Source organism: Protomyctophum bolini (genome assembly GCF_963924005.1).
Source record: "Protomyctophum bolini genome assembly, chromosome: 6".
NCBI classification, from domain to species: domain Eukaryota; kingdom Metazoa; phylum Chordata; class Actinopteri; order Myctophiformes; family Myctophidae; genus Protomyctophum; species Protomyctophum bolini.
In genome coordinates, this window is record NC_137867.1 from 49,974,337 (window position 1) to 49,999,097 (window position 24,761).

Consider the following 24,761-nt stretch of genomic DNA (forward strand, 5'->3'; position numbering starts at 1 on the left):
CAGTTTGCAGAATTACAGTACATTTCAAGCACAAACTCAATACAAAGACTTAACTGTGAGTGGACGACAACATAAAGCATTACACTTGTTTACAACAGGGTCCACCTTGTTCAATTCATCAAAACATTTAGAGATGTACAAATAGACACTTCTATATAGTTAAAGAACAGAACAGGAATTCATCATATATAAGCAAAAAGGGAAAAGATACATATACAGTGAGGGGGGAAAGGGGGGGGGGGGGGGGGGGGGGGGGCGGTGGGGGGGATTCAGATTTTCCGGGGGCCAGTTTGGAATTGCAGCCGTCCGTATAGGTGCCCTTTGAGAGCGGTTTTGAAGGAGTCAAGGGATTCACATGTCTTAATGACTGTTGGTAGGGCGTTCCACATTTTGGTTCTATGATGCGCTGATTGACTGAAGTATTAACAGATTTACAGTACATTTCAAGCACAACTCAATACAAATACAAAACTGTTAATTGTGTACTGCACCATAAATAAAGCATTACACTTGTTTACAAGAGGGTCCACCATGTTCAATTCATCATAAAATACACTGTGTTTTTGCAGTGTATATTAATGATGCCTATAGGTACAGTGTTGCATTGTTGTTAATGATCTCTGTTTGCCAGGTCGGACGCTGTTGTAATGACGTCACGGGTCACACGTACATTGCTTCACCTGTAACCCCTTAAATGTGGAACGCCCTACCAACTGGCGATAAGAAATGTGAATCCCCGGCTAGACTCCTTCAAAACCGCAGCACTTATGGGACGGCTGCCACTCGAAAATGGCCCCTGTAAAAAGAGTTAATGCGCCTCCAATATTTATTGCGAATTCAGTGAGCACTTACTATGAGACCTAGCAGATCATGTCTGTGTGTGTGTCTGTCTGTCCCGCTTTTGTAAAGCAGCTATACGTCCAAAACCCAAATATGTACGAGCTGCGTTCGCTTCCCGCGTTTGCGCGTCTTACTTGTATATATATATATATATATATATATATATATATATATATATACTGTAGGCAAATGTTTTCCTTTTTTTCCTAAACGTGTATAATATTTATATTTTACATAGAAGTGTATGTCTGTATGTCTTTAAATGTTCTGATGAATTGAACATGGAAGACCCTCATGCAAAGAAGTCTTGGTGCTTTATGTGGTTTTATCCTCTTCTTTAAGCACATTTTGTATTGACCTGTACCTTCGTAGAACTGGACCCATTCGGACCTGTACCTTCGTAGAACTGGACCCATTCGGACCTGTACCTTCCTAGAACTGGACCCATTCGGACCTGTACCTTCCTAGAACTGGACCCATTCGGACCTGTACCTTCGTAGAACTGGACCCGTTCGGACCTGTACCTTCGTAGAACTGGACCCATTCGGACCTGTACCTTCCTATTAACTGGACCCATTCGGACCTGTACCTTCCTAGAACTGGACCCATTCGGACCTGTACCTTCCTAGAACTGGACCCATTCGGACCTGTACCTTCCTAGAACTGGACCCATTCGGACCTGTACCTTCCTAGAACTGGACCCATTCAGACCTGTACCTTCCTAGAACTGGACCCATTCTGAAGCTGTTTTTCAACACTGCACCGCAGAGGTACAGTATATTAATGGTCTACTTCCAGCTGTGTTCAGAGGTACATTATATTAATGGTCTACTTCCAGCTGTGTTCAGAGGTACAGTATATTAATGGTCTACTTCCAGCTGTGTTCAGAGGTACATTATATTAATGGTCTACTTCCAGCTGTGTTCAGAGGTACATTATATTAATGGTCTACTTCCAGCTGTGTTCAGAGGTACAGTATATTAATGGTCTACTTCCAGCTGTGTTCAGAGGTACATTATATTAATGGTCTACTTCCAGCTGTGTTCAGAGGTACAGTATATTAATGGTCTACTTCCAGCTGTGTTCAGAGGTACAGTATATTAATGGTCTACTTCCAGCTGTGTGCAGATCGAGGTACAGTATTTTAATGGTCTACTTCCAGCTGTGTGCAGATCGAGGTACAGTATTTTAATGGTCTACTTCCAGCTGTGTGCAGAGGTACATTATATTAATGGTCTACTTCCAGCTGTGTTCAGAGGTACAGTATATTAATGGTCTACTTCCAGCTGTGTGCAGATCGAGGTACAGTATTTTAATGGTCTACTTCCAGCTGTGTGCAGAGGTACATTATATTAATGGTCTACTTCCAGCTGTGTTCAGAGGTACATTATATTAATGGTCTACTTCCAGCTGTGTTCAGAGGTACAGTATATTAATGGTCTACTTCCAGCTGTGTTCAGAGGTACAGTATATTAATGGACTACTTCCAGCTGTGTTCAGAGGTACAGTATATTAATGGACTACTTCCAGCTGTGTTCAGAGGTACAGTATATTAATGGTCTACTTCCAGCTGTGTTCAGAGGTACATTATATTAATGGTCTACTTCCAGCTGTGTTCAGAGGTACATTATATTAATGGTCTACTTCCAGCTGTGTTCAGAGGTACAGTATATTAATGGTCTACTTCCAGCTGTGTGCAGAGGTACAGTATATTAATGGTCTACTTCCAGCTGTGTTCAGAGGTACATTATATTAATGGTCTATACTTCCAGCTGTGTTCAGAGGTACAGTATATTAATGGTCTACTTCCAGCTGTGTGCAGATCGAGGTACAGTATTTTAATGGTCTACTTCCAGCTGTGTGCAGAGGTACATTATATTAATGGTCTACTTCCAGCTGTGTTCAGAGGTACAGTATATTAATGGTCTACTTCCAGCTGTGTGCAGATCGAGGTACAGTATTTTAATGGTCTACTTCCAGCTGTGTGCAGAGGTACATTATATTAATGGTCTACTTCCAGCTGTGTTCAGAGGTACATTATATTAATGGTCTACTTCCAGCTGTGTTCAGAGGTACATTATATTAATGGTCTACTTCCAGCTGTGTTCAGAGGTACATTATATTAATGGTCTACTTCCAGCTGTGTGCAGAGGTACATTATATTAATGGTCTACTTCCAGCTGTGTTCAGAGGTACATTATATTAATGGTCTACTTCCAGCTGTGTTCAGAGGTACATTATATTAATGGTCTACTTCCAGCTGTGTGCAGAGGTACATTATATTAATGGTCTACTTCCAGCTGTGTGCAGAGGTACATTATATTAATGGTCTACTTCCAGCTGTGTTCAGAGGTACAGTATATTAATGGACTACTTCCAGCTGTGTTCAGAGGTACATTATATTAATGGTCTACTTCCAGCTGTGTTCAGAGGTACAGTATATTAATGGTCTACTTCCAGCTGTGTTCAGAGGTACAGTATATTAATGGTCTACTTCCAGCTGTGTTCAGAGGTACATTATATTAATGGTCTACTTCCAGCTGTGTTCAGAGGTACAGTATATTAATGGACTACTTCCAGCTGTGTGCAGAGGTACATTATATTAATGGACTACTTCCAGCTGTGTTCAGAGGTACAGTATATTAATGGACTACTTCCAGCTGTGTTCAGAGGTACAGTACATTAATGGTCTACTTCCAGCTGTGTTCAGAGGTACAGTATATTAATGGTCTACTTCCAGCTGTGTTCAGAGGTACAGTATATTAATGGTCTACTTCCAGCTGTGTGCAGATCGAGGTACAGTATTTTAATGGTCTACTTCCAGCTGTGTGCAGAGGTACATTATATTAATGGTCTACTTCCAGCTGTGTTCAGAGGTACATTATATTAATGGTCTACTTCCAGCTGTGTTCAGAGGTACAGTATATTAATGGTCTACTTCCAGCTGTGTTCAGAGGTACAGTACATTAATGGTCTACTTCCAGCTGTGTTCAGAGGTACATTATATTAATGGTCTACTTCCAGCTGTGTGCAGAGGTACATTATATTAATGGTCTACTTCCAGCTGTGTTCAGAGGTACAGTATATTAATGGTCTACTTCCAGCTGTGTTCAGAGGTACAGTACATTAATGGTCTACTTCCAGCTGTGTTCAGAGGTACATTATATTAATGGTCTACTTCCAGCTGTGTTCAGAGGTACATTATATTAATGGTCTACTTCCAGCTGTGTTCAGAGGTACATTATATTAATGGTCTATACTTCCAGCTGTGTTCAGAGGTACAGTATATTAATGGTCTACTTCCAGCTGTGTTCAGAGGTACAGTATATTAATGGTCTACTTCCAGCTGTGTGCAGATCGAGGTACAGTATTTTAATGGTCTACTTCCAGCTGTGTGCAGAGGTACATTATATTAATGGTCTACTTCCAGCTGTGTGCAGAGGTACATTATATTAATGGTCTACTTCCAGCTGTGTTCAGAGGTACAGTATATTAATGGTCTACTTCCAGCTGTGTTCAGAGGTACAGTATATTAATGGTCTACTTCCAGCTGTGTTCAGAGGTACATTATATTAATGGTCTACTTCCAGCTGTGTTCAGAGGTACAGTATATTAATGGACTACTTCCAGCTGTGTTCAGAGGTACAGTATATTAATGGTATACTTCCAGCTGTGTTCAGAGGTACAGTATATTAATGGTCTACTTCCAGCTGTGTTCAGAGGTACAGTATATTAATGGTCTACTTCCAGCTGTGTTCAGAGGTACATTATATTAATGGTCTACTTCCAGCTGTGTTCAGAGGTACAGTATATTAATGGTCTACTTCCAGCTGTGTTCAGAGGTACATTATATTAATGGTCTATACTTCCAGCTGTGTGCAGAGGTACAGTATATTAATGGTCTACTTCCAGCTGTGTTCAGAGGTACAGTACATTAATGGTCTACTTCCAGCTGTGTTCAGAGGTACATTATATTAATGGTCTACTTCCAGCTGTGTTCAGAGGTACAGTATATTAATGGACTATACTTCCAGCTGTGTTCAGAGGTACATTATATTAATGGTCTACTTCCAGCTGTGTTCAGAGGTACATTATATTAATGGTCTACTTCCAGCTGTGTGCAGAGGTACAGTATATTAATGGTCTACTTCCAGCTGTGTTCAGAGGTACAGTACATTAATGGTCTACTTCCAGCTGTGTTCAGAGGTACAGTATATTAATGGTCTACTTCCAGCTGTGTTCAGAGGTACAGTACATTAATGGTCTACTTCCAGCTGTGTTCAGAGGTACATTATATTAATGGTCTACTTCCAGCTGTGTGCAGAGGTACATTATATTAATGGTCTACTTCCAGCTGTGTTCAGAGGTACATTATATTAATGGTCTACTTCCAGCTGTGTTCAGAGGTACATTATATTAATGGTCTACTTCCAGCTGTGTTCAGAGGTACAGTATATTAATGGTCTACTTCCAGCTGTGTTCAGAGGTACAGTATATTAATGGTCTACTTCCAGCTGTGTTCAGAGGTACAGTATATTAATGGTCTACTTCCAGCTGTGTTCAGAGGTACAGTATTTTAATGGTCTACTTCCAGCTGTGTACAGAGGTACAGTATTTTAATGGTCTACTTCCAGCTGTGTTCAGAGGTACAGTATTTTAATGGTCTACTTCCAGCTGTGTACAGAGGTACAGTATTTTAATGGTCTATACTTCCAGCGGTGTGCAGATCGAGGTACAGTATTTTCTGTTACTTCTAAATGTGTACAGCAGTGGTTCAGAATACAAGGATGAAGCTGGAAGAAGACCTAAACTCATTGGTACGCACTGCCATCTAGTGGTACAACCATGTCAGAGCAGAGGCTGCGGAGACATTATGATTTATCATACCTTGTGCGTCTTTAATGGGAAATGCACAATGTTTAACCAGTGTACTGTTTAATGCATTTAATATAATATAAACATTAATAAACAACTGCATAGATCAAAACATGTGACCTACTTTTTATATAATTTTGAGCATTATTTTATTTTTTTATCTTTCTGTGTTTATAGAAGTGTGAACGCTGCTGTAGAATGATTTTTGTCCATCCCAGGCTTCCGTAGTAATGAGCAGTGTTGCCATGTCCGCTTATTATGAGCGACTTTGGGTTTATTTAGTCGCGGGTTGTGGGTTTTTGCTCTTGTTTCTGGCTTGTTTCTAAAGTGTAGTTGTTTATTTGGTCTTGTTTAATGTTGTTTGAACCAGTGATTTTCACGCAGTTCCATGTCATTTGGACCCCCAAATAATTGTGTAAATTTGTCTGCAGACCATAATCTAAGCTGCAGAATATAGAACATCTGAAAATATTGTATGCACAGGGACAAGATTTGTGTTGTTAAAATGTAAAAATATATTCCACAACTACATTTAATTATTATTATTTTTTTTAAATGAAAATAGCATCTACATCCACAAGAAAATAGCATCTATAATAGCAGCTTGTTTTCATAGAACCGGTCGCTTGATAATCTTAAATCTGGCAACACTGGTTGTGAGTCACGTGACCGTTATGGTCGACACTGTTATGTCTTCCTGCAGAAAAAAACAACAAAACCATCGATATTTATCATTTTAACGCTTTTAAAAAGCTCTTTATTCACCAGATTGGACTCGTCTATGAACACAGCGATGATAGAAACCACAGGCTGTGACAGTCAGTGTGTTTTAGTGCTGCTAAATATCATAAAAACGACTTTATATGAGATGATGATGATGCAGCTGTTCTATGTTCACTAAGAGCTGTTATTGATTATTATATCATAAATAAATCAATAAATCAGTCATTATGCTGCGATGGATCCTCGGAGGACGAGAAGCTCAGGGTGCGGTGGAGGTTGTAAGATTTATACATTTACTGTCTTAATACTGTAAGATGTATCCATAAATACTGTTATATTGATTTGATTGATTGACATTTGTATTTCACAGTAGGCTATGTAGTAGTAGTAGTAGTTGCGAATGCAGTGAGCACTTACTATGAGACCTAGCAGATCATGTCTGTCTGTCCGTGTGTCCGTTTGTGCCCATATATGGAGCTGAGTGATTTGTTTGTGATTGATGCAACACACTCCATATTTGGACGTATAGCTGCTTTGGGGACTCCTTATATGGTTATGGCTAAGTTAAAAACTTAACTTAAAAATAACTTAACTTAAAAAAATAATAACTTAAAAATAAATCTTAAAAAACCCAAATATGTACGAGTTGCGTTCGCTTCCCGCGTTTGCGCGTCTTACTGGTAGTAGTTGTGCTTAACTGTAATTCTGCAAACTGCTAATAAATACTCCAAATCAATCAAGAATGAGTTTATTTCAAACGAAAGCTATGATTTCCAGTTTTGATGTAGAAGTGCTAAATGTTCTGATGGATTGTAAAAGGAACCTGTTGTGGGTTGTACTTAAACGTAAACAAGTCTAATGCTTATCAGTGTGCTTGATCGATCAATCGATTGATTGAAATATGTATTAACAGTTTGCAGAATTACAGTACATTTCAAGCACAAACTCAATACAAATAAACTGTTAACTGTGAGTGGACGACCCAATAAAGCATTACACTTGTTTACAACAGGGTCCACCTTGTTCAATTCATCAAAACATTTAGAGACATACAAATAGACACACTTCTATATACAAAAATCAGGACATTTTGAAGGCGGTAAAAAGGGAATGGAAACATGAACAGCAATTAAGGGGGTTGGAGGTGCCCTTTGAGAGCAGTTTTGAAGGAGTCTAGGGATTCACACCGTCTAAATGGCTGCCTGTTGGTAGGGCGTTCCACATTCTGGTGACATAGGAGCAAAATTAATTTAGTCCAATCAAAATATTCTGAAAAAAACATAAAGGGTTGAAAACCACTGATCTAAAATGATATCCGAAAAGGTCCTTAATGCGGTCTTGTTGGATTCAGGTCCTAAAATTGATTTATACATACTATAACTGTATGTTATTTTAAGGGGCGACTGTGGCTCAGGAGGTAGAACAGGTCGTCCAATGATCCGTTGGTCGGCGGTTCGAATCCCGCCTCCTCCTCCTGTCTACATGTCGAAGTGTCCTTGGGCAAGACGCTGAACCCCGATGTGGTGGTTGGTGCCTTGCATTAACCTGACGCTACCAGATCCAAGAAGCTTGCTACACAAATTTGTTTCACAGCTTATTGGGATCTGGGATCTCGGAAGCAAATTCGATGACGGGGCTTTTCCTTTTTTTCAAGATACTTGGTAGATGATTGGATGGGACCGTCTGTCTATCACCGTGTGGGCGTGCAAACACAACCAATCATATTGACGTGTCTATATAGCTTCACATCCGGTTTCGCACATATCCCGCCCTTAGCTCACGCTGATTGGTTCGGTACGGAGCGTTTCGGTGTTAGCTCAATAACTCCCTGAGAGATCCCAGATGGAAGCTGTGTTGGGGAACATGGTTACCCGATACCGCCCCCATCTGGCAGCGTCAGGTTAGCCTTGCATGGCTTCCGCCGCAATCGGTGTATGAATGTGTGTGTGAACGGGTGAATGTAATGCACAATCTATGTAAAGCGCCTTGGATAAAGTCGCTATATAAATGCACCATTTACCATTTTATTAAACGTGTGTGTGTGCGTGTGCGTGTGCGTGTGCGTGTGTGTGTGTGTGTGTGTGTGTGTGTGTGTGTGTGTGTGTGTGTGTGTGTGTGTGTGTGTGTGTGTGTGTGTGTGTGTGTGTGTGTGTGTGTGTGTGTGTGTGCGCGCGCGTGTGCGCGTACTGTAAGTCAACTTTTTTATATAGCACTTCTCACAGAGAAGACTCAAAGTGCTTTTCATACAAAGAATTAAAGAAAAAACAATATAGAACAAAATAGTACAGAACAGAAAAGTGCGTGCGGGCGCACACTGTATGAGGGAAATCACCCTTAACAAACAAACACTATAGATTATAATTGTGTTATTGCTCTTGTGTTGTTTACATTGTGTTGTTTACATTGTGTTGTTTACATTGTGTTGTTTACGTTGTGGTGTTTGCGTTCCAGAGGAGCAGTGTGATGTGCATCGGAGAGGAACAGCCTAAAAACGTCTTCACTGAACTGCAGGTCCTGAAAGGACATTTTGACATCGTTCGCTTCCTGGTGCAGATCGATGACGTCAGGTGACAAATCATGACAATAAAGTAAACACATCCGGACAAATGATTAGAAAGGGTTTAGGACTAGTAGTCACTAGATCCCAAAATGTTCTCCCCTAATATTCATGCTTAACACATTTAGCGCTATCACTTATTGAACGATTAGGACCTAATTCACGCCAGCATTTTTTCCAGTCGAGCTCTTATTTTGAAAAGCCACATTTTCCGTCGAGCGGAAGTGGATTATCCCAGCCAGCTAGACGGTTTACATGATGGATCTATGCCGAAGGGCTTCCGCAAAGGCGTTAAGCGTCAGTACCAAAATTAGGCTTCAATTGCCGAAGCGATTCGGCAATGCTGCTAAAAGTATTAATGGTTGTAAAGGTAAATATGTGTTTCATTTAGCCTACAGTATCTGTTGTATTTCTACTGTGTGTTATGTTTATAATAATAATAATAATAATAATAATAGCTCAAATTTATATAGCGCTTTTCTAAATACCCAAAGCGCTTTACATGGGAACACAAGGAACAGACTTTATTAAGGAAAATAATCGAAGCAAAACATAACAGATACAACAACAGCACAGGGTTAAAAAGACACAAGGATAAAACGAGACCTCAGCTGGAGGGAAAGCTATTCTGAAGAGGTGGGTTTAGAGTGAGGTTTTGAAGGAGAGGAGAGAGGGAGCAACTCTGAGACGGTTATAAGGGAGTTCATTCCAGAGTTTGGGGGCCGAAACATAGAAGGCCCTGCCCGTCCCCCCAGGTGTCCCCCCAGGTGGCCTTGCGGACCTTGTGGTGAGCAGCATTTTATAGTGAATTCTTTGTTTGACGGGAAGCCAGTGTAGGTCGTGGAGGACGGGTGTGATGTGGTCTCTGGAGCGTGTACTGGTGATAATGTCATATTTCACCTGTTTTCTCTTATTTCCAGGTGTGCGTCAGCAGGAGACGATGGCCTGGTTTTGGTTTGGAATATGAAGGTAAATATCATTCTGTATTATCGGTCCGGCCGATGTATCGGTCGTTAGTTTCTTTACGACGTCGTATCGGCAGTTATGCAACCAATTTGTCCCGATTTCTTTCAGCCTTTACGTCCATAATGTTTTTCGGGGGTGTCATTCGTGAAAATGTTCCAAAAGCTTCCAAAGTAATTAAAAAATATCTCAAATCTACAGATCTTGTAGATCGGCTATTTTTTAACATTTTCTGATGGGTTTAAATATTTAAATAAATAAATTCAAGTTAGATGTTGTCAAATAGAAACTTGACTCAAATCTAACATTTATTTTTTCAAATGCATTAGTCTAATCAATTTGAAAAAAGACATAAATAAATTAAACCATTAGACAATGTTGCACATTTCTGAGAAAACATCGGGGGTCTAGGACTCGGTCGGCTCAATTATTATAATATATATATATATATATATATATATATATATATATATAAGTATTTCACTCGCATCATAAAAGCATTGTATGGTTCTGGTTTGGAATATGAATTTCATTCTGTATTTCAACTCATAACGTAAATTCTTCATTACATTTGGTTACTGTAATTATGCTAGGTAGCTGTTGTCACTGCTATGGATTAATGAACCACTACCAAGCGGCCTAATGTTGAGATAAGAATGATGTCGTGGAAATGTTCTTAAGATTGTCGTAATTGTCTGATCTACAAGCTCGCATCGTGCGTGTGCGTGTGCGTGCGTGTGCGTGTGCGTGTGTGTGTGTGTGTGTGTTTCCAGACAGGACAGAGGTTGGTAGAATGCAGAGGTCATTGTCAACAGATCACCTCCATCACGACCTTGACCTCCACGACCTCCTCACACACCTGGCTCATTACTGCCTCTAGTGACCGCACGCTCAGCGTATCCTCTAACAGTCGTACTGCCATGGGTCCTTGAGGGAGTTCCAGGGGGTACCTATAGCTCAATTACAAACCTTATGGGTCTGTACTGTAACTCTGAGCGTGTACAAATGGAACCAACTGGACCCTTATGGGTCTGTAACTCTGAGAGTGTACAAATGGAACCAACTGGAATCAATTAATATTGATTTTACAATATAAATCGGGGGTCCCAGAGATGTAAATGCCATTAAATGGGGGTCCGTAGAACTAATGCATGTCACACTGGGGGTTCCATGAAATTAATATGTTTTTCGGAATCACTGCTGGAGCCGTAAAGATCCTCCCGTATCGGGGGTCACTGGCGTGTGTTTTCAAACGGGGGTCCGTGGCCTAATACATGTTGATTTGGGGGTCCGTGGCCCGATAGATTTGATTTGGGGGTCTACGCTACCTAGATTGTCGTCTTACCTTTCCGGTTTCGTCGTCATAATGCGACGGCCTCGTCACCAGGTCCGCGACAATTAAATAGCGGGTTTAGCGTATTACGCAGGGGGGGGGGGGGACATTGGATTAAACCATTTAACCATCTAAGACCCAGTGTTGCTTTTTAGCAACAATTTTATTTTAATTAATTACTAAAAAAATATATATTTTCTTTTTTCACCTAAACGTCATCAGTGATGTTCATTGCAATGCCATTTCAATGCCATTGGTCATGATATTTGCATATAAATACCCCCCACAGAGGCTGAAATTCACACAAATCAATCAATTTAATAAAAGTAGGTAAAATAATTGTAATGTATGTTTTTTTTGTGGTCATTAGAATGTCTAGAACAACGTTTTATTCATTATTGTGAAAGATATCCCCCAAATGTAAATTAATTTATTATATTATTATATACTTATTATATAATTATTATATAATTATTATAAATTTTTCATCAAACTTTATTTTTTTTAACATATGTTTTAGTCTTAGTCCTAGTAGTACAAAGTAGTAGTGAGGTTGAAATCTATTTCTTGCAAGTAGAAATGAATGCGGGTCTTAGAGGGTTAAAGTGTTAAAGTGTTTTAACGCACGCACAAGCGCACATTTTTCTCCTTAACGTCGTTGTGATCAGCTGTGGGATCCAGACACGGGGAACAGAGTGCAGACCATCTCTGACCTGCAGTCGTCTGCCAAGGTAAACCATCCATGCATCCATCCATCCATCCATCCATGCATTTAGCCATCCATCTAGCCCTGGCCCAGTGCTTACAGTGAGTCTCTCTGGTCATATTTTCACTCCCGTGCGCGGTTTTTCTAATACCAGCAAATAAACAAAACGACGTAACTACTCACCGAAACAAAGCCTGCTAGATCTTAAGGTTAAAAGTGTATTCTCGTAGCTGGGAAGCGTCTCAGGTCCCCATCAGTTTCTCTCTAAAGTGCACTTTGTGCCATTTTAATAACGCAATGTGTACCCTGAATTTACCGGGCAGTCATTTCTTCTACTATGGCAGGTTTTGCCTGCGCCGATCTGGTTGGATTCATTTTATTTAATGATTAAAATAATATGTATTATTTGCGCGTGTGCGTGTGCGTGTTCGTCTGTGCGTGTGCGTGTGTGTGTGTGTGTGTGTGCGTCTGTGCGTGTGTGTGTGTGCGTGCCCGGCCCTCCCTCAGTGTTTGCTGGTGCTGCATCAGACTGATGGTTTATGGGCTTCGGGCGGAGCTGAGCTGTGTGTCTGGAACACTGAGTTCACCCTGAAGTGTCAACGACTCAACCACACTGACACAGGTAAACCACACTGACACAGGTAAACCACACTGACACAGGTAAACCACACTGACACAGGTAAACCACAATGACACAGGTAAACCACACTGACACAGGTAAACCACACTGACACAGGTAAACCACACTGACACAGGTAAACCACACTGACATACAAATTGGGTACCTCCCCAGCTCATCATACACCATATTGCTACAGGTAGTTGTTTTAACTTTCAGGATATACTTGAGAAATGTAAGATGCAATTTTTCTAGTTTTTCACATTATTTATAGTATTTCACATATGTACAGCCCAACATCCATCCGTCTATTCTCCTGTGATGGTCACAGTACGATATGATCATCACAATATCCATACTGAGGGTATTTCTTTATATGTATTTTGATAGGATATCTGATGTAGATTAAAGCAAAGGGAAACAATAATGCCATGACAGTAAAGATAATAATGTTATTAACATTAATGGATCATTGCTGTGTCGTCCGCTGTAGGAATCACTGCTTTGATCGAGTTGCCCAAGAAATGTCTGGCAGCGGCAATGGATAAAGAGATCGGTAAGAACTAATTTATATATACAGTTATGGATAAAGAGATCGGTAAGAACTAATTTATATATACAGTTATGGATAAAGAGATCGGTAAGAACTAATTTATAAATACAGTTATGGATAAAGAGATCGGTAAGAACTAATTTATATATACAGTTATGGATAAAGAGATCAGTAAGAACTAATTTATATATACAGTTATGGATAGGATAACTAATTTATATATACAGTTATGGATAAAGAGATCGGTAAGAACTAATTTATATATACAGTTATGGATAAAGAGATCGGTAAGAACTAATTTATATATACAGTTATGGATAAAGAGATCAGTAAGAACTAATTTATATATACAGTTATGGATAAAGAGATCAGTAAGAACTAATTTATATATACAGTTATGGATAAAGAGATCGGTAAGAACTAATTTATATATACAGTTATGGATAAGGAGATCGGTAAGAACTAATTTATATATACAGTTATGGATAAAGAGATCAGTAAGAACTAATTTATATATACAGTTATGGATAGGATAACTAATTTATATATACAGTTATGGATAGGATAACTAATTTATATACCGGTATACAGTTATGGATAGGATAACTAATTTATATACACAGTTATGGATAGGATAACTAATTTATATATACAGTTATTGATAGGATAACTAATTTATATATACAGTTATTGATAGGATAACTAATTTATATATTCAGTTATGGATAGGAGAACTAATTTATATATACAGTTATGGATAAGGAGAACTAATTTATATATACAGTTATGGATAAAGAGATCAGTAAGAACTAATTTATATATACAGTTATGGATAAAGAGATCAGTAAGAACTAATTTATATATACAGTTATGGATAAAGAGATCAGTAAGAACTAATTTATATATACAGTTATGGATAAAGAGATCAGTAAGAACTAATTTATATATACAGTTATGGATAAAGAGATCAGTAAGAACTAATTTATATATACAGTTATGGATAAAGAGATCAGTAAGAACTAATTTATATATACAGTTATGGATAAAGAGATCAGTAAGAACTAATTTATATATACAGTTATGGATAGGATAACTAATTTATATATACAGTTATGGATAAGGAGAACTAATTTATATATACAGTTATGGATAAAGAGATCAGTAAGAACTAATTTATATATACAGTTATGGATAAAGAGATCAGTAAGAACTAATTTATATATACAGTTATGGATAAAGAGATCGGTAAGAACTAATTTATATATACAGTTATGGATAAAGAGATCGGTAAGAACTAATTTATATATACAGTTATGGATAAAGAGATCGGTAAGAACTAATTTATATATACAGTTATGGATAAAGAGATCAGTAAGAACTAATTTATATATACAGTTATGGATAAGGAGAACTAATTTATATATACAGTTATGGATAAAGAGATCAGTAAGAACTAATTTATATATACAGTTATGGATAAAGAGATCAGTAAGAACTAATTTATATATACAGTTATGGATAAAGAGATCGGTAAGAACTAATTTATATATACAGTTATGGATAAAGAGATCGGTAAGAACTAATTTATATATACAGTTATGGATAAGGAGATCAGTAAGAACTAATTTATATATACAGTTATGGATAAAGAGATCAGTAAGAACTAATTTATATATACAGTTATGGATAAAGAGATCAGTAAGAACTAATTTATATATACAGTTATGGATATAGAGATCAGTAAGAACTAATTTATATATACAGTTATGGATAAAGAGATCAGTAAGAACTAATTTATATATACAGTTATGCATAAAGAGATCAGTAAGAACTAATTTATATATATACAGTTATGGATAAAGAGATCAGTAAGAACTAATTTATATATACAGTTATGGTTAAGGAGATCAGTAAGGAGAACTAATTTATATATACAGTTTTGGATAAAGAGATCAGTAAGAACTAATTTATATATACAGTTATGGATAAAGAGATCAGTAAGAACTAATTTATATATACAGTTATGGATATAGAGATCAGTAAGAACTAATTTATATATACAGTTATGGATAAAGAGATCAGTAAGAACTAATTTATATATACAGTTATGGATAAAGAGATCAGTAAGAACTAATTTATATATACAGTTATGGATAAAGAGATCAGTAAGAACTAATTTATATATACAGTTATGGATAAAGAGATCAGTAAGAACTAATTTATATATACAGTTATGGATAAAGAGATCAGTAAGAACTAATTTATATATACAGTTATGGATAAAGAGATCAGTAAGAACTAATTTATATATACAGTTATGGATAGGAGAACTAATTTATATATACAGTTATGGATAGGAGAACTAATTTATATATACAGTTATGGATAGGAGAACTAATTTATATATACAGTTATGGATAGGAGAACTAATTTATATATACAGTTATGGATAAAGAGATCGGTAAGAACTAATTTATATATACAGTTATGGATAAAGAGATCGGTAAGAACTAATTTATATATACAGTTATGGATAAAGAGATCGGTAAGAACTAATTTATATATACAGTTATGGATAAAGAGATCAGTAAGAACTAATTTATATATACAGTTATGGATAAGGAGAACTAATTTATATATACAGTTATGGATAAAGAGATCAGTAAGAACTAATTTATATATACAGTTATGGATAAAGAGATCAGTAAGAACTAATTTATATATACAGTTATGGATAAAGAGATCGGTAAGAACTAATTTATATATACAGTTATGGATAAAGAGATCGGTAAGAACTAATTTATATATACAGTTATGGATAAGGAGATCAGTAAGAACTAATTTATATATACAGTTATGGATAAAGAGATCAGTAAGAACTAATTTATATATACAGTTATGGATAAAGAGATCAGTAAGAACTAATTTATATATACAGTTATGGATAAGGAGATCGGTAAGAACTAATTTATATATACAGTTATGGATAAGGAGATCGGTAAGAACTCATTTATATATACAGTTATGGATAAAGAGATCAGTAAGAACTAATTTATATATACAGTTATGGATAAGGAGATCAGTAAGAACTAATTTATATATACAGTTATGGATAAAGAGATCAGTAAGAACTAATTTATATATACAGTTATGGATAAAGAGATCAGTAAGAACTAATTTATATATACAGTTATGGAAAAAGAGATCAGTAAGAACTAATTTATATATACAGTTATGGATAAAGAGATCTGTAAGAACTAATTTATATATATACAGTTATGGATAAAGAGATCAGTAAGAACTAATTTATATATACAGTTATGGTTAAGGAGATCAGTAAGGAGAACTAATTTATATATACAGTTATGGATAAAGAGATCAGTAAGAACTAATTTATATATACAGTTATGGATAAAGAGATCAGTAAGAACTAATTTATATATACAGTTATGGATAAAGAGATCAGTAAGAACTAATTTATATATATACAGTTATGGATAAAGAGATCAGTAAGAACTAATTTATATATACAGTTATGGTTAAGGAGATCAGTAAGGAGAACTAATTTATATATACAGTTTTGGATAAAGAGATCAGTAAGAACTAATTTATATATACAGTTATGGATAAAGAGATCAGTAAGAACTAATTTATATATACAGTTATGGATATAGAGATCAGTAAGAACTAATTTATATATACAGTTATGGATAAAGAGATCAGTAAGAACTAATTTATATATACAGTTATGGATAAAGAGATCAGTAAGAACTAATTTATATATACAGTTATGGATAAAGAGATCAGTAAGAACTAATTTATATATACAGTTATGGATAAAGAGATCAGTAAGAACTAATTTATATATACAGTTATGGATAAAGAGATCAGTAAGAACTAATTTATATATACAGTTATGGATAAAGAGATCAGTAAGAACTAATTTATATATACAGTTATGGATAGGAGAACTAATTTATATATACAGTTATGGATAGGAGAACTAATTTATATATACAGTTATGGATAGGAGAACTAATTTATATATACAGTTATGGATAGGAGAACTAATTTATATATACAGTTATTGATAGGATAACTAATTTATATATACAGTTATGGATAGGAGAACTAATTTATATATACAGTTATGGATAGGAGAACTAATTTATATATACAGTTATGGATAAAGAGATCAGTAAGAACTAATTTATATATACAGTTATGGATAAAGAGATCAGTAAGAACTAATTTATATATACAGTTATGGATAAAGAGATCAGTAAGAACTAATTTATATATACAGTTATGGATAAAGAGATCAGTAAGAACTAATTTATATATACAGTTATGGATAAAGAGATCAGTAAGAACTAATTTATATATACAGTTATGGATAAAGAGATCAGTAAGAACTAATTTATATATACAGTTATGGATAAAGAGATCAGTAAGAACTAATTTATATATACAGTTATGGATAGGAGAACTAATTTATATATACAGTTATGGATAGGAGAACTAATTTATATATACAGTTATGGATAGGAGAACTAATTTATATATACAGTTATGGATAGGAGAACTAATTTATATATACAGTTATTGATAGGATAACTAATTTATATATACAGTTATGGATAGGAGAACTAATTTATATATACAGTTATGGATAGGAGAACTAATTTATATATACAGTTATGGATAAAGAGATCAGTAAGAACTAATTTATATATACAGTTATGGATAAAGAGATCAGTAAGAACTAATTTATATATACAGTTATGGATATAGAAATCAGTAAGAACTAATTTATATATACAGTTATGGATAAAGAGATCAGTAAGAACTAATTTATATATACAGTTATGGATAAGGAGATCAGTAAGAACTAATTTATATATACAGTTATGGATAAAGAGATCAGTAAGAACTAATTTATATATACAGTTATTGATAAAGAGATCAGTAAGAACTAATTTATATATACAGTTATGGATAAAGAGATCAGTAAGAACTAATTTATATATACAGTTATGGATAAAGAGATCAGTAAGAACTAATTTATATATACAGTTATGGATAAAGAGATCAGTAAGAACTAATTTATATATACAGTTATGGATAGGACAACTAATTTATATATACAGTTATGGATAAAGAGATCGGTAAGAACTATTTTATATATACAGTTATGGATAAAGAGATCAGTAAGAACTAATTTATATATACAGTTATGGATAAAGAGATCAGTAAGAACTAATTTATATATACAGTTATGGATAAAGAGATCAGTAAGAACTAATTTATATATACAGTTATGGATAAAGAGATCAGTAAGAACTAATTTATATATACAGTTATGGATAGGACAACTAATTTATATATACAGTTATGGATAAAGAGATCGGTAAGAACTATTTTATATATACAGTTATGGATAAAGAGATCAGTAAGAACTAATTTTATATATACAGTTATGGATAAAGAGATCAGTAAGAACTAATTTATATATACAGTTATTGATAAAGAGATCAGTAAGAACTAATTTATATATACAGTTATTGATAAAGAGATCAGTAAGAACTAATTTATATATACAGTTATGGATAAAGAGATCAGTAAGAACTAATTTATATATACAGTTATGGATAAAGAGATCAGTAAGAACTAATTTATATATACAGTTATGGATAAAGAGATCAGTAAGAACTAATTTATATATACAGTTATTGATAAAGAGATCAGTAAGAACTAATTTATATATACAGTTATGGATAAAGAGATCAGTAAGAACTAATTTATATATACAGTTATGGATAAAGAGATCAGTAAGAACTAATTTATATATACAGTTATGGATAAAGAGATCAGTAAGAACTAATTTATATATACAGTTATGGATAAAGAGATCAGTAAGAACTAATTTATATATACAGTTATGGATAAAGAGATCAGTAAGAACTAATTTATATATACAGTTATGGATAGGATAACTAATTTATATATACAGTTATGGATAAAGAGATCGGTAAGAACTATTTTATATATACAGTTATGGATAAAGAGATCAGTAAGAACTAATTTATATATACAGTTATGGATAAAGAGATCAGTAAGAACTAATTCATATATACAGTTATGGATAAAGAGATCAGTAAGAACTAATTTATATATACAGTTATGGATAAAGAGATCAGTAAGAACTAATTTATATATACAGTTATGGATAAAGAGATCAGTAAGAACTAATTTATATATACAGTTATGGATAAAGAGATCAGTAAGAACTAATTTATATATACAGTTATGGATAAAGAGATGGATAAAGAGATCAGTAAGAACTAATTTATATATACAGTTATGGATAAAGAGATCAGTAAGAACTAATTTATATATACAGTTATGGATAGGATAACTAATTTATATATACAGTTATGGATAAAGAGATCGGTAAGAACTATTTTATATATACAGTTATGGATAAAGAGATCAGTAAGAACTAATTTATATATACAGTTATGGATAAAGAGATCAGTAAGAACTAATTTATATATACAGTTATGGATAGGATAACTAATTTATATATACAGTTATGGATAAAGAGATCGGTAAGAACTATTTTATATATACAGTTATGGATAAAGAGATCAGTAAGAACTAATTTATATATACAGTTATGGATAAAGAGATCAGTAAGAACTAATTTATATATACAGTTATGGATAAAGAGATCAGTAAGAACTAATTTATATATACAGTTATGGATAAAGAGATCAGTAAGAACTAATTTATATATACAGTTATGGATAAAGAGATCAGTAAGAACTAATTTATATATATACAGTTATGGATAAAGAGATCAGTAAGAACTAATTTATATATACAGTTATGGATAGGAGAACTAATTTATATATACAGTTATGGTTAAGGAGATCAGTAAGGAGAACTAATTTATATATACAGTTATGGATAGGAGAACAAATTTATATATACAGTTATGGATAGGATAACTAATTTATACATACAGTTATGGATAGGATAACTAATTTATATATACAGTTATTGATAAAGAGATCAGTAAGAACTAATTTATATATACAGTTATGGATAAAGAGATCAGTAAGAACTAATTTATATATACAGTTATGGATAAAGAGATCAGTAAGAACTAATTTATATATACAGTTATGGATAGGAGAACTAATTTATATATACAGTTATGGATAAATAGATCAGTAAGAACTAATTTATATATACAGTTATGGATAATGAGATCAGTAAGAACTAATTTATATATACAGTTATGGATAAAGAGATCAGTAAGAACTAATTTATATATACAGTTATGGATAAAGAGATCAGTAAGAACTAATTTATATATACAGTTATGGATAAAGAGATCAGTAAGAACTAATTTATATATACAGTTATGGATAAAGAGATCAGTAAGAACTAATTTATATATACAGTTATGGATAAAGAGATCAGTAAGAACTAATTTATATATACAGTTATTGATAAAGAGATCAGTAAGAACTAATTTATATATACAGTTATTGATAAAGAGATCAGTAAGAACTAATTTATATATACAGTTATGGATAAAGAGATCAGTAAGAACTAATTTATATATACAGTTATGGATAAAGAGATCAGTAAGAACTAATTTATATATACAGTTATGGATAAAGAGATCAGTAAGAACTAATTTATATATACAGTTATTGATAAAGAGATCAGTAAGAACTAATTTATATATACAGTTATGGATAAAGAGATCAGTAAGAACTAATTTATATATACAGTTATGGATAAAGAGATCAGTAAGAACTAATTTATATATACAGTTATGGATAAAGAGATCAGTAAGAACTAATTTATATATATACAGTTATGGATAAAGAGATCAGTAAGAACTAATTTATATATACAGTTATGGTTAAGGAGATCAGTAAGGAGAACTAATTTATATATACAGTTTTGGATAAAGAGATCAGTAAGAACTAATTTATATATACAGTTATGGATAAAGAGATCAGTAAGAACTAATTTATATATACAGTTATGGATATAGAGATCAGTAAGAACTAATTTATATATACAGTTATGGATAAAGAGATCAGTAAGAACTAATTTATATATACAGTTATGGATAAAGAGATCAGTAAGAACTAATTTATATATACAGTTATGGATAAAGAGATCAGTAAGAACTAATTTATATATACAGTTATGGATAAAGAGATCAGTAAGAACTAATTTATATATACAGTTATGGATAAAGAGATCAGTAAGAACTAATTTATATATACAGTTATGGATAAAGAGATCAGTAAGAACTAATTTATATATACAGTTATGGATAGGAGAACTAATTTATATATACAGTTATGGATAGGAGAACTAATTTATATATACAGTTATGGATAGGAGAACTAATTTATATATACAGTTATGGATAGGAGAACTAATTTATATATACAGTTATGGATAAAGAGATCGGTAAGAACTAATTTATATATACAGTTATGGATAAAGAGATCGGTAAGAACTAATTTATATATACAGTTATGGATAAAGAGATCGGTAAGAACTAATTTATATATACAGTTATGGATAAAGAGATCAGTAAGAACTAATTTATATATACAGTTATGGATAAGGAGAACTAATTTATATATACAGTTATGGATAAAGAGATCAGTAAGAACTAATTTATATATACAGTTATGGATAAAGAGATCAGTAAGAACTAATTTATATATACAGTTATGGATAAAGAGATCGGTAAGAACTAATTTATATATACAGTTATGGATAAAGAGATCGGTAAGAACTAATTTATATATACAGTTATGGATAAGGAGATCAGTAAGAACTAATTTATATATACAGTTATGGATAAAGAGATCAGTAAGAACTAATTTATATATACAGTTATGGATAAAGAGATCAGTAAGAACTAATTTATATATACAGTTATGGATAAGGAGATCGGTAAGAACTAATTTATATATACAGTTATGGATAAGGAGATCGGTAAGAACTAATTTATATATACAGTTATGGATAAAGAGATCAGTAAGAACTAATTTATATATACAGTTATGGATAAGGAGATCAGTAAGAACTAATTTATATATACAGTTATGGATAAAGAGATCAGTAAGAACTAATTTATATATACAGTTATGGAAAAAGAGATCAGTAAGAACTAATTTATATATACAGTTATGGATAAAGAGATCTGTAAGAACTAATTTATATATATACAGTTATGGATAAAGAGATCTGTAAGAACTAATTTATATATATACAGTTATGGATAAAGAGATCAGTAAGAACTAATTTATATATACAGTTATGGTTAAGGAGATCAGTAAGGAGAACTAATTTATATATACAGTTATGGATAAAGAGATCAGTAAGAACTAATTTATATATACAGTTATGGATAAAGAGATCAGTAAGAACTAATTTATATATACAGTTATGGATAAAGAGATCAGTAAGAACTAATTTATATATATACAGTTATGGATAAAGAGATCAGTAAGAACTAATTTATATATACAGTTATGGTTAAGGAGATCAGTAAGGAGAACTAATTTATATATACAGTTTTGGATAAAGAGATCAGTAAGAACTAATTTATATATACAGTTATGGATAAAGAGATCAGTAAGAACTAATTTATATATACAGTTATGGATATAGAGATCAGTAAGAACTAATTTATATATACAGTTATGGATAAAGAGATCAGTAAGAACTAATTTATATATACAGTTATGGATAAAGAGATCAGTAAGAACTAATTTATATATACAGTTATGGATAAAGAGATCAGTAAGAACTAATTTATATATACAGTTATGGATAAAGAGATCAGTAAGAACTAATTTATATATACAGTTATGGATAAAGAGATCAGTAAGAACTAATTTATATATACAGTTATGGATAAAGAGATCAGTAAGAACTAATTTATATATACAGTTATGGATAGGAGAACTAATTTATATATACAGTTATGGATAGGATAACTAATTTATATATACAGTTATGGATAGGAGAACTAATTTATATATACAGTTATGGATAGGAGAACTAATTTATATATACAGTTATTGATAGGATAACTAATTTATATATACAGTTATGGATAGGAGAACTAATTTATATATACAGTTATGGATAGGAGAACTAATTTATATATACAGTTATGGATAAAGAGATCAGTAAGAACTAATTTATATATACAGTTATGGATAAAGAGATCAGTAAGAACTAATTTATATATACAGTTATGGATAAAGAGATCAGTAAGAACTAATTTATATATACAGTTATGGATAAAGAGATCAGTAAGAACTAATTTATATATACAGTTATGGATAAAGAGATCAGTAAGAACTAATTTATATATACAGTTATGGATAAAGAGATCAGTAAGAACTAATTTATATATACAGTTATGGATAGGAGAACTAATTTATATATACAGTTATGGATAGGAGAACTAATTTAGGAGAACTAATTTTTATATACAGTTATGGATAGGAGAACTAATTTATATATACAGTTATTGATAGGATAACTAATTTATATATACAGTTATGGATAGGAGAACTAATTTATATATACAGTTATGGATAGGAGAACTAATTTATATATACAGTTATGGATAAAGAGATCAGTAAGAACTAATTTATATATACAGTTATGGATAAAGAGATCAGTAAGAACTAATTTATATATACAGTTATGGATAAAGAGATCAGTAAGAACTAATTTATATATACAGTTATGGATAAAGAGATCAGTAAGAACTAATTTATATATACAGTTATGGATAAGGAGATCAGTAAGAACTAATTTATATATACAGTTATGGATAAAGAGATCAGTAAGAACTAATTTATATATACAGTTATTGATAAAGAGATCAGTAAGAACTAATTTATATATACAGTTATGGATAAAGAGATCAGTAAGAACTAATTTATATATACAGTTATGGATAAAGAGATCAGTAAGAACTAATTTATATATACAGTTATGGATAAAGAGATCAGTAAGAACTAATTTATATATACAGTTATGGATAGGACAACTAATTTATATATACAGTTATGGATAAAGAGATCGGTAAGAACTATTTTATATATACAGTTATGGATAAAGAGATCAGTAAGAACTAATTTATATATACAGTTATGGATAAAGAGATCAGTAAGAACTAATTTATATATACAGTTATGGATAAAGAGATCAGTAAGAACTAATTTATATATACAGTTATGGATAAAGAGATCAGTAAGAACTAATTTATATATACAGTTATGGATAGGACAACTAATTTATATATACAGTTATGGATAAAGAGATCGGTAAGAACTATTTTATATATACAGTTATGGATAAAGAGATCAGTAAGAACTAATTTTATATATACAGTTATGGATAAAGAGATCAGTAAGAACTAATTTATATATACAGTTATTGATAAAGAGATCAGTAAGAACTAATTTATATATACAGTTATTGATAAAGAGATCAGTAAGAACTAATTTATATATACAGTTA

At 32.8% G+C, this 24,761-nt stretch overlaps 1 protein-coding gene across 1 annotated transcript in view; it reads left to right on the forward strand.

The window, feature by feature from the left end:
* The first annotated feature begins 6,386 nt into the window (after positions 1-6,386).
* wdr41 (WD repeat domain 41) overlaps positions 6,387-24,761 on the forward strand; it is a 47,603-nt gene continuing 29,228 nt past the window's right edge. Inside the window, exons 1-7 of the mRNA XM_080765576.1 lie at positions 6,387-6,713; positions 8,890-9,005; positions 9,916-9,964; positions 10,732-10,854; positions 11,960-12,022; positions 12,505-12,619; positions 13,110-13,172. Coding sequence (XP_080621702.1) covers positions 6,666-6,713; positions 8,890-9,005; positions 9,916-9,964; positions 10,732-10,854; positions 11,960-12,022; positions 12,505-12,619; positions 13,110-13,172 — 577 coding nt within the window. The 5' untranslated portion in view covers positions 6,387-6,665. The remainder of the gene's footprint in view (positions 6,714-8,889; positions 9,006-9,915; positions 9,965-10,731; positions 10,855-11,959; positions 12,023-12,504; positions 12,620-13,109; positions 13,173-24,761) is intronic.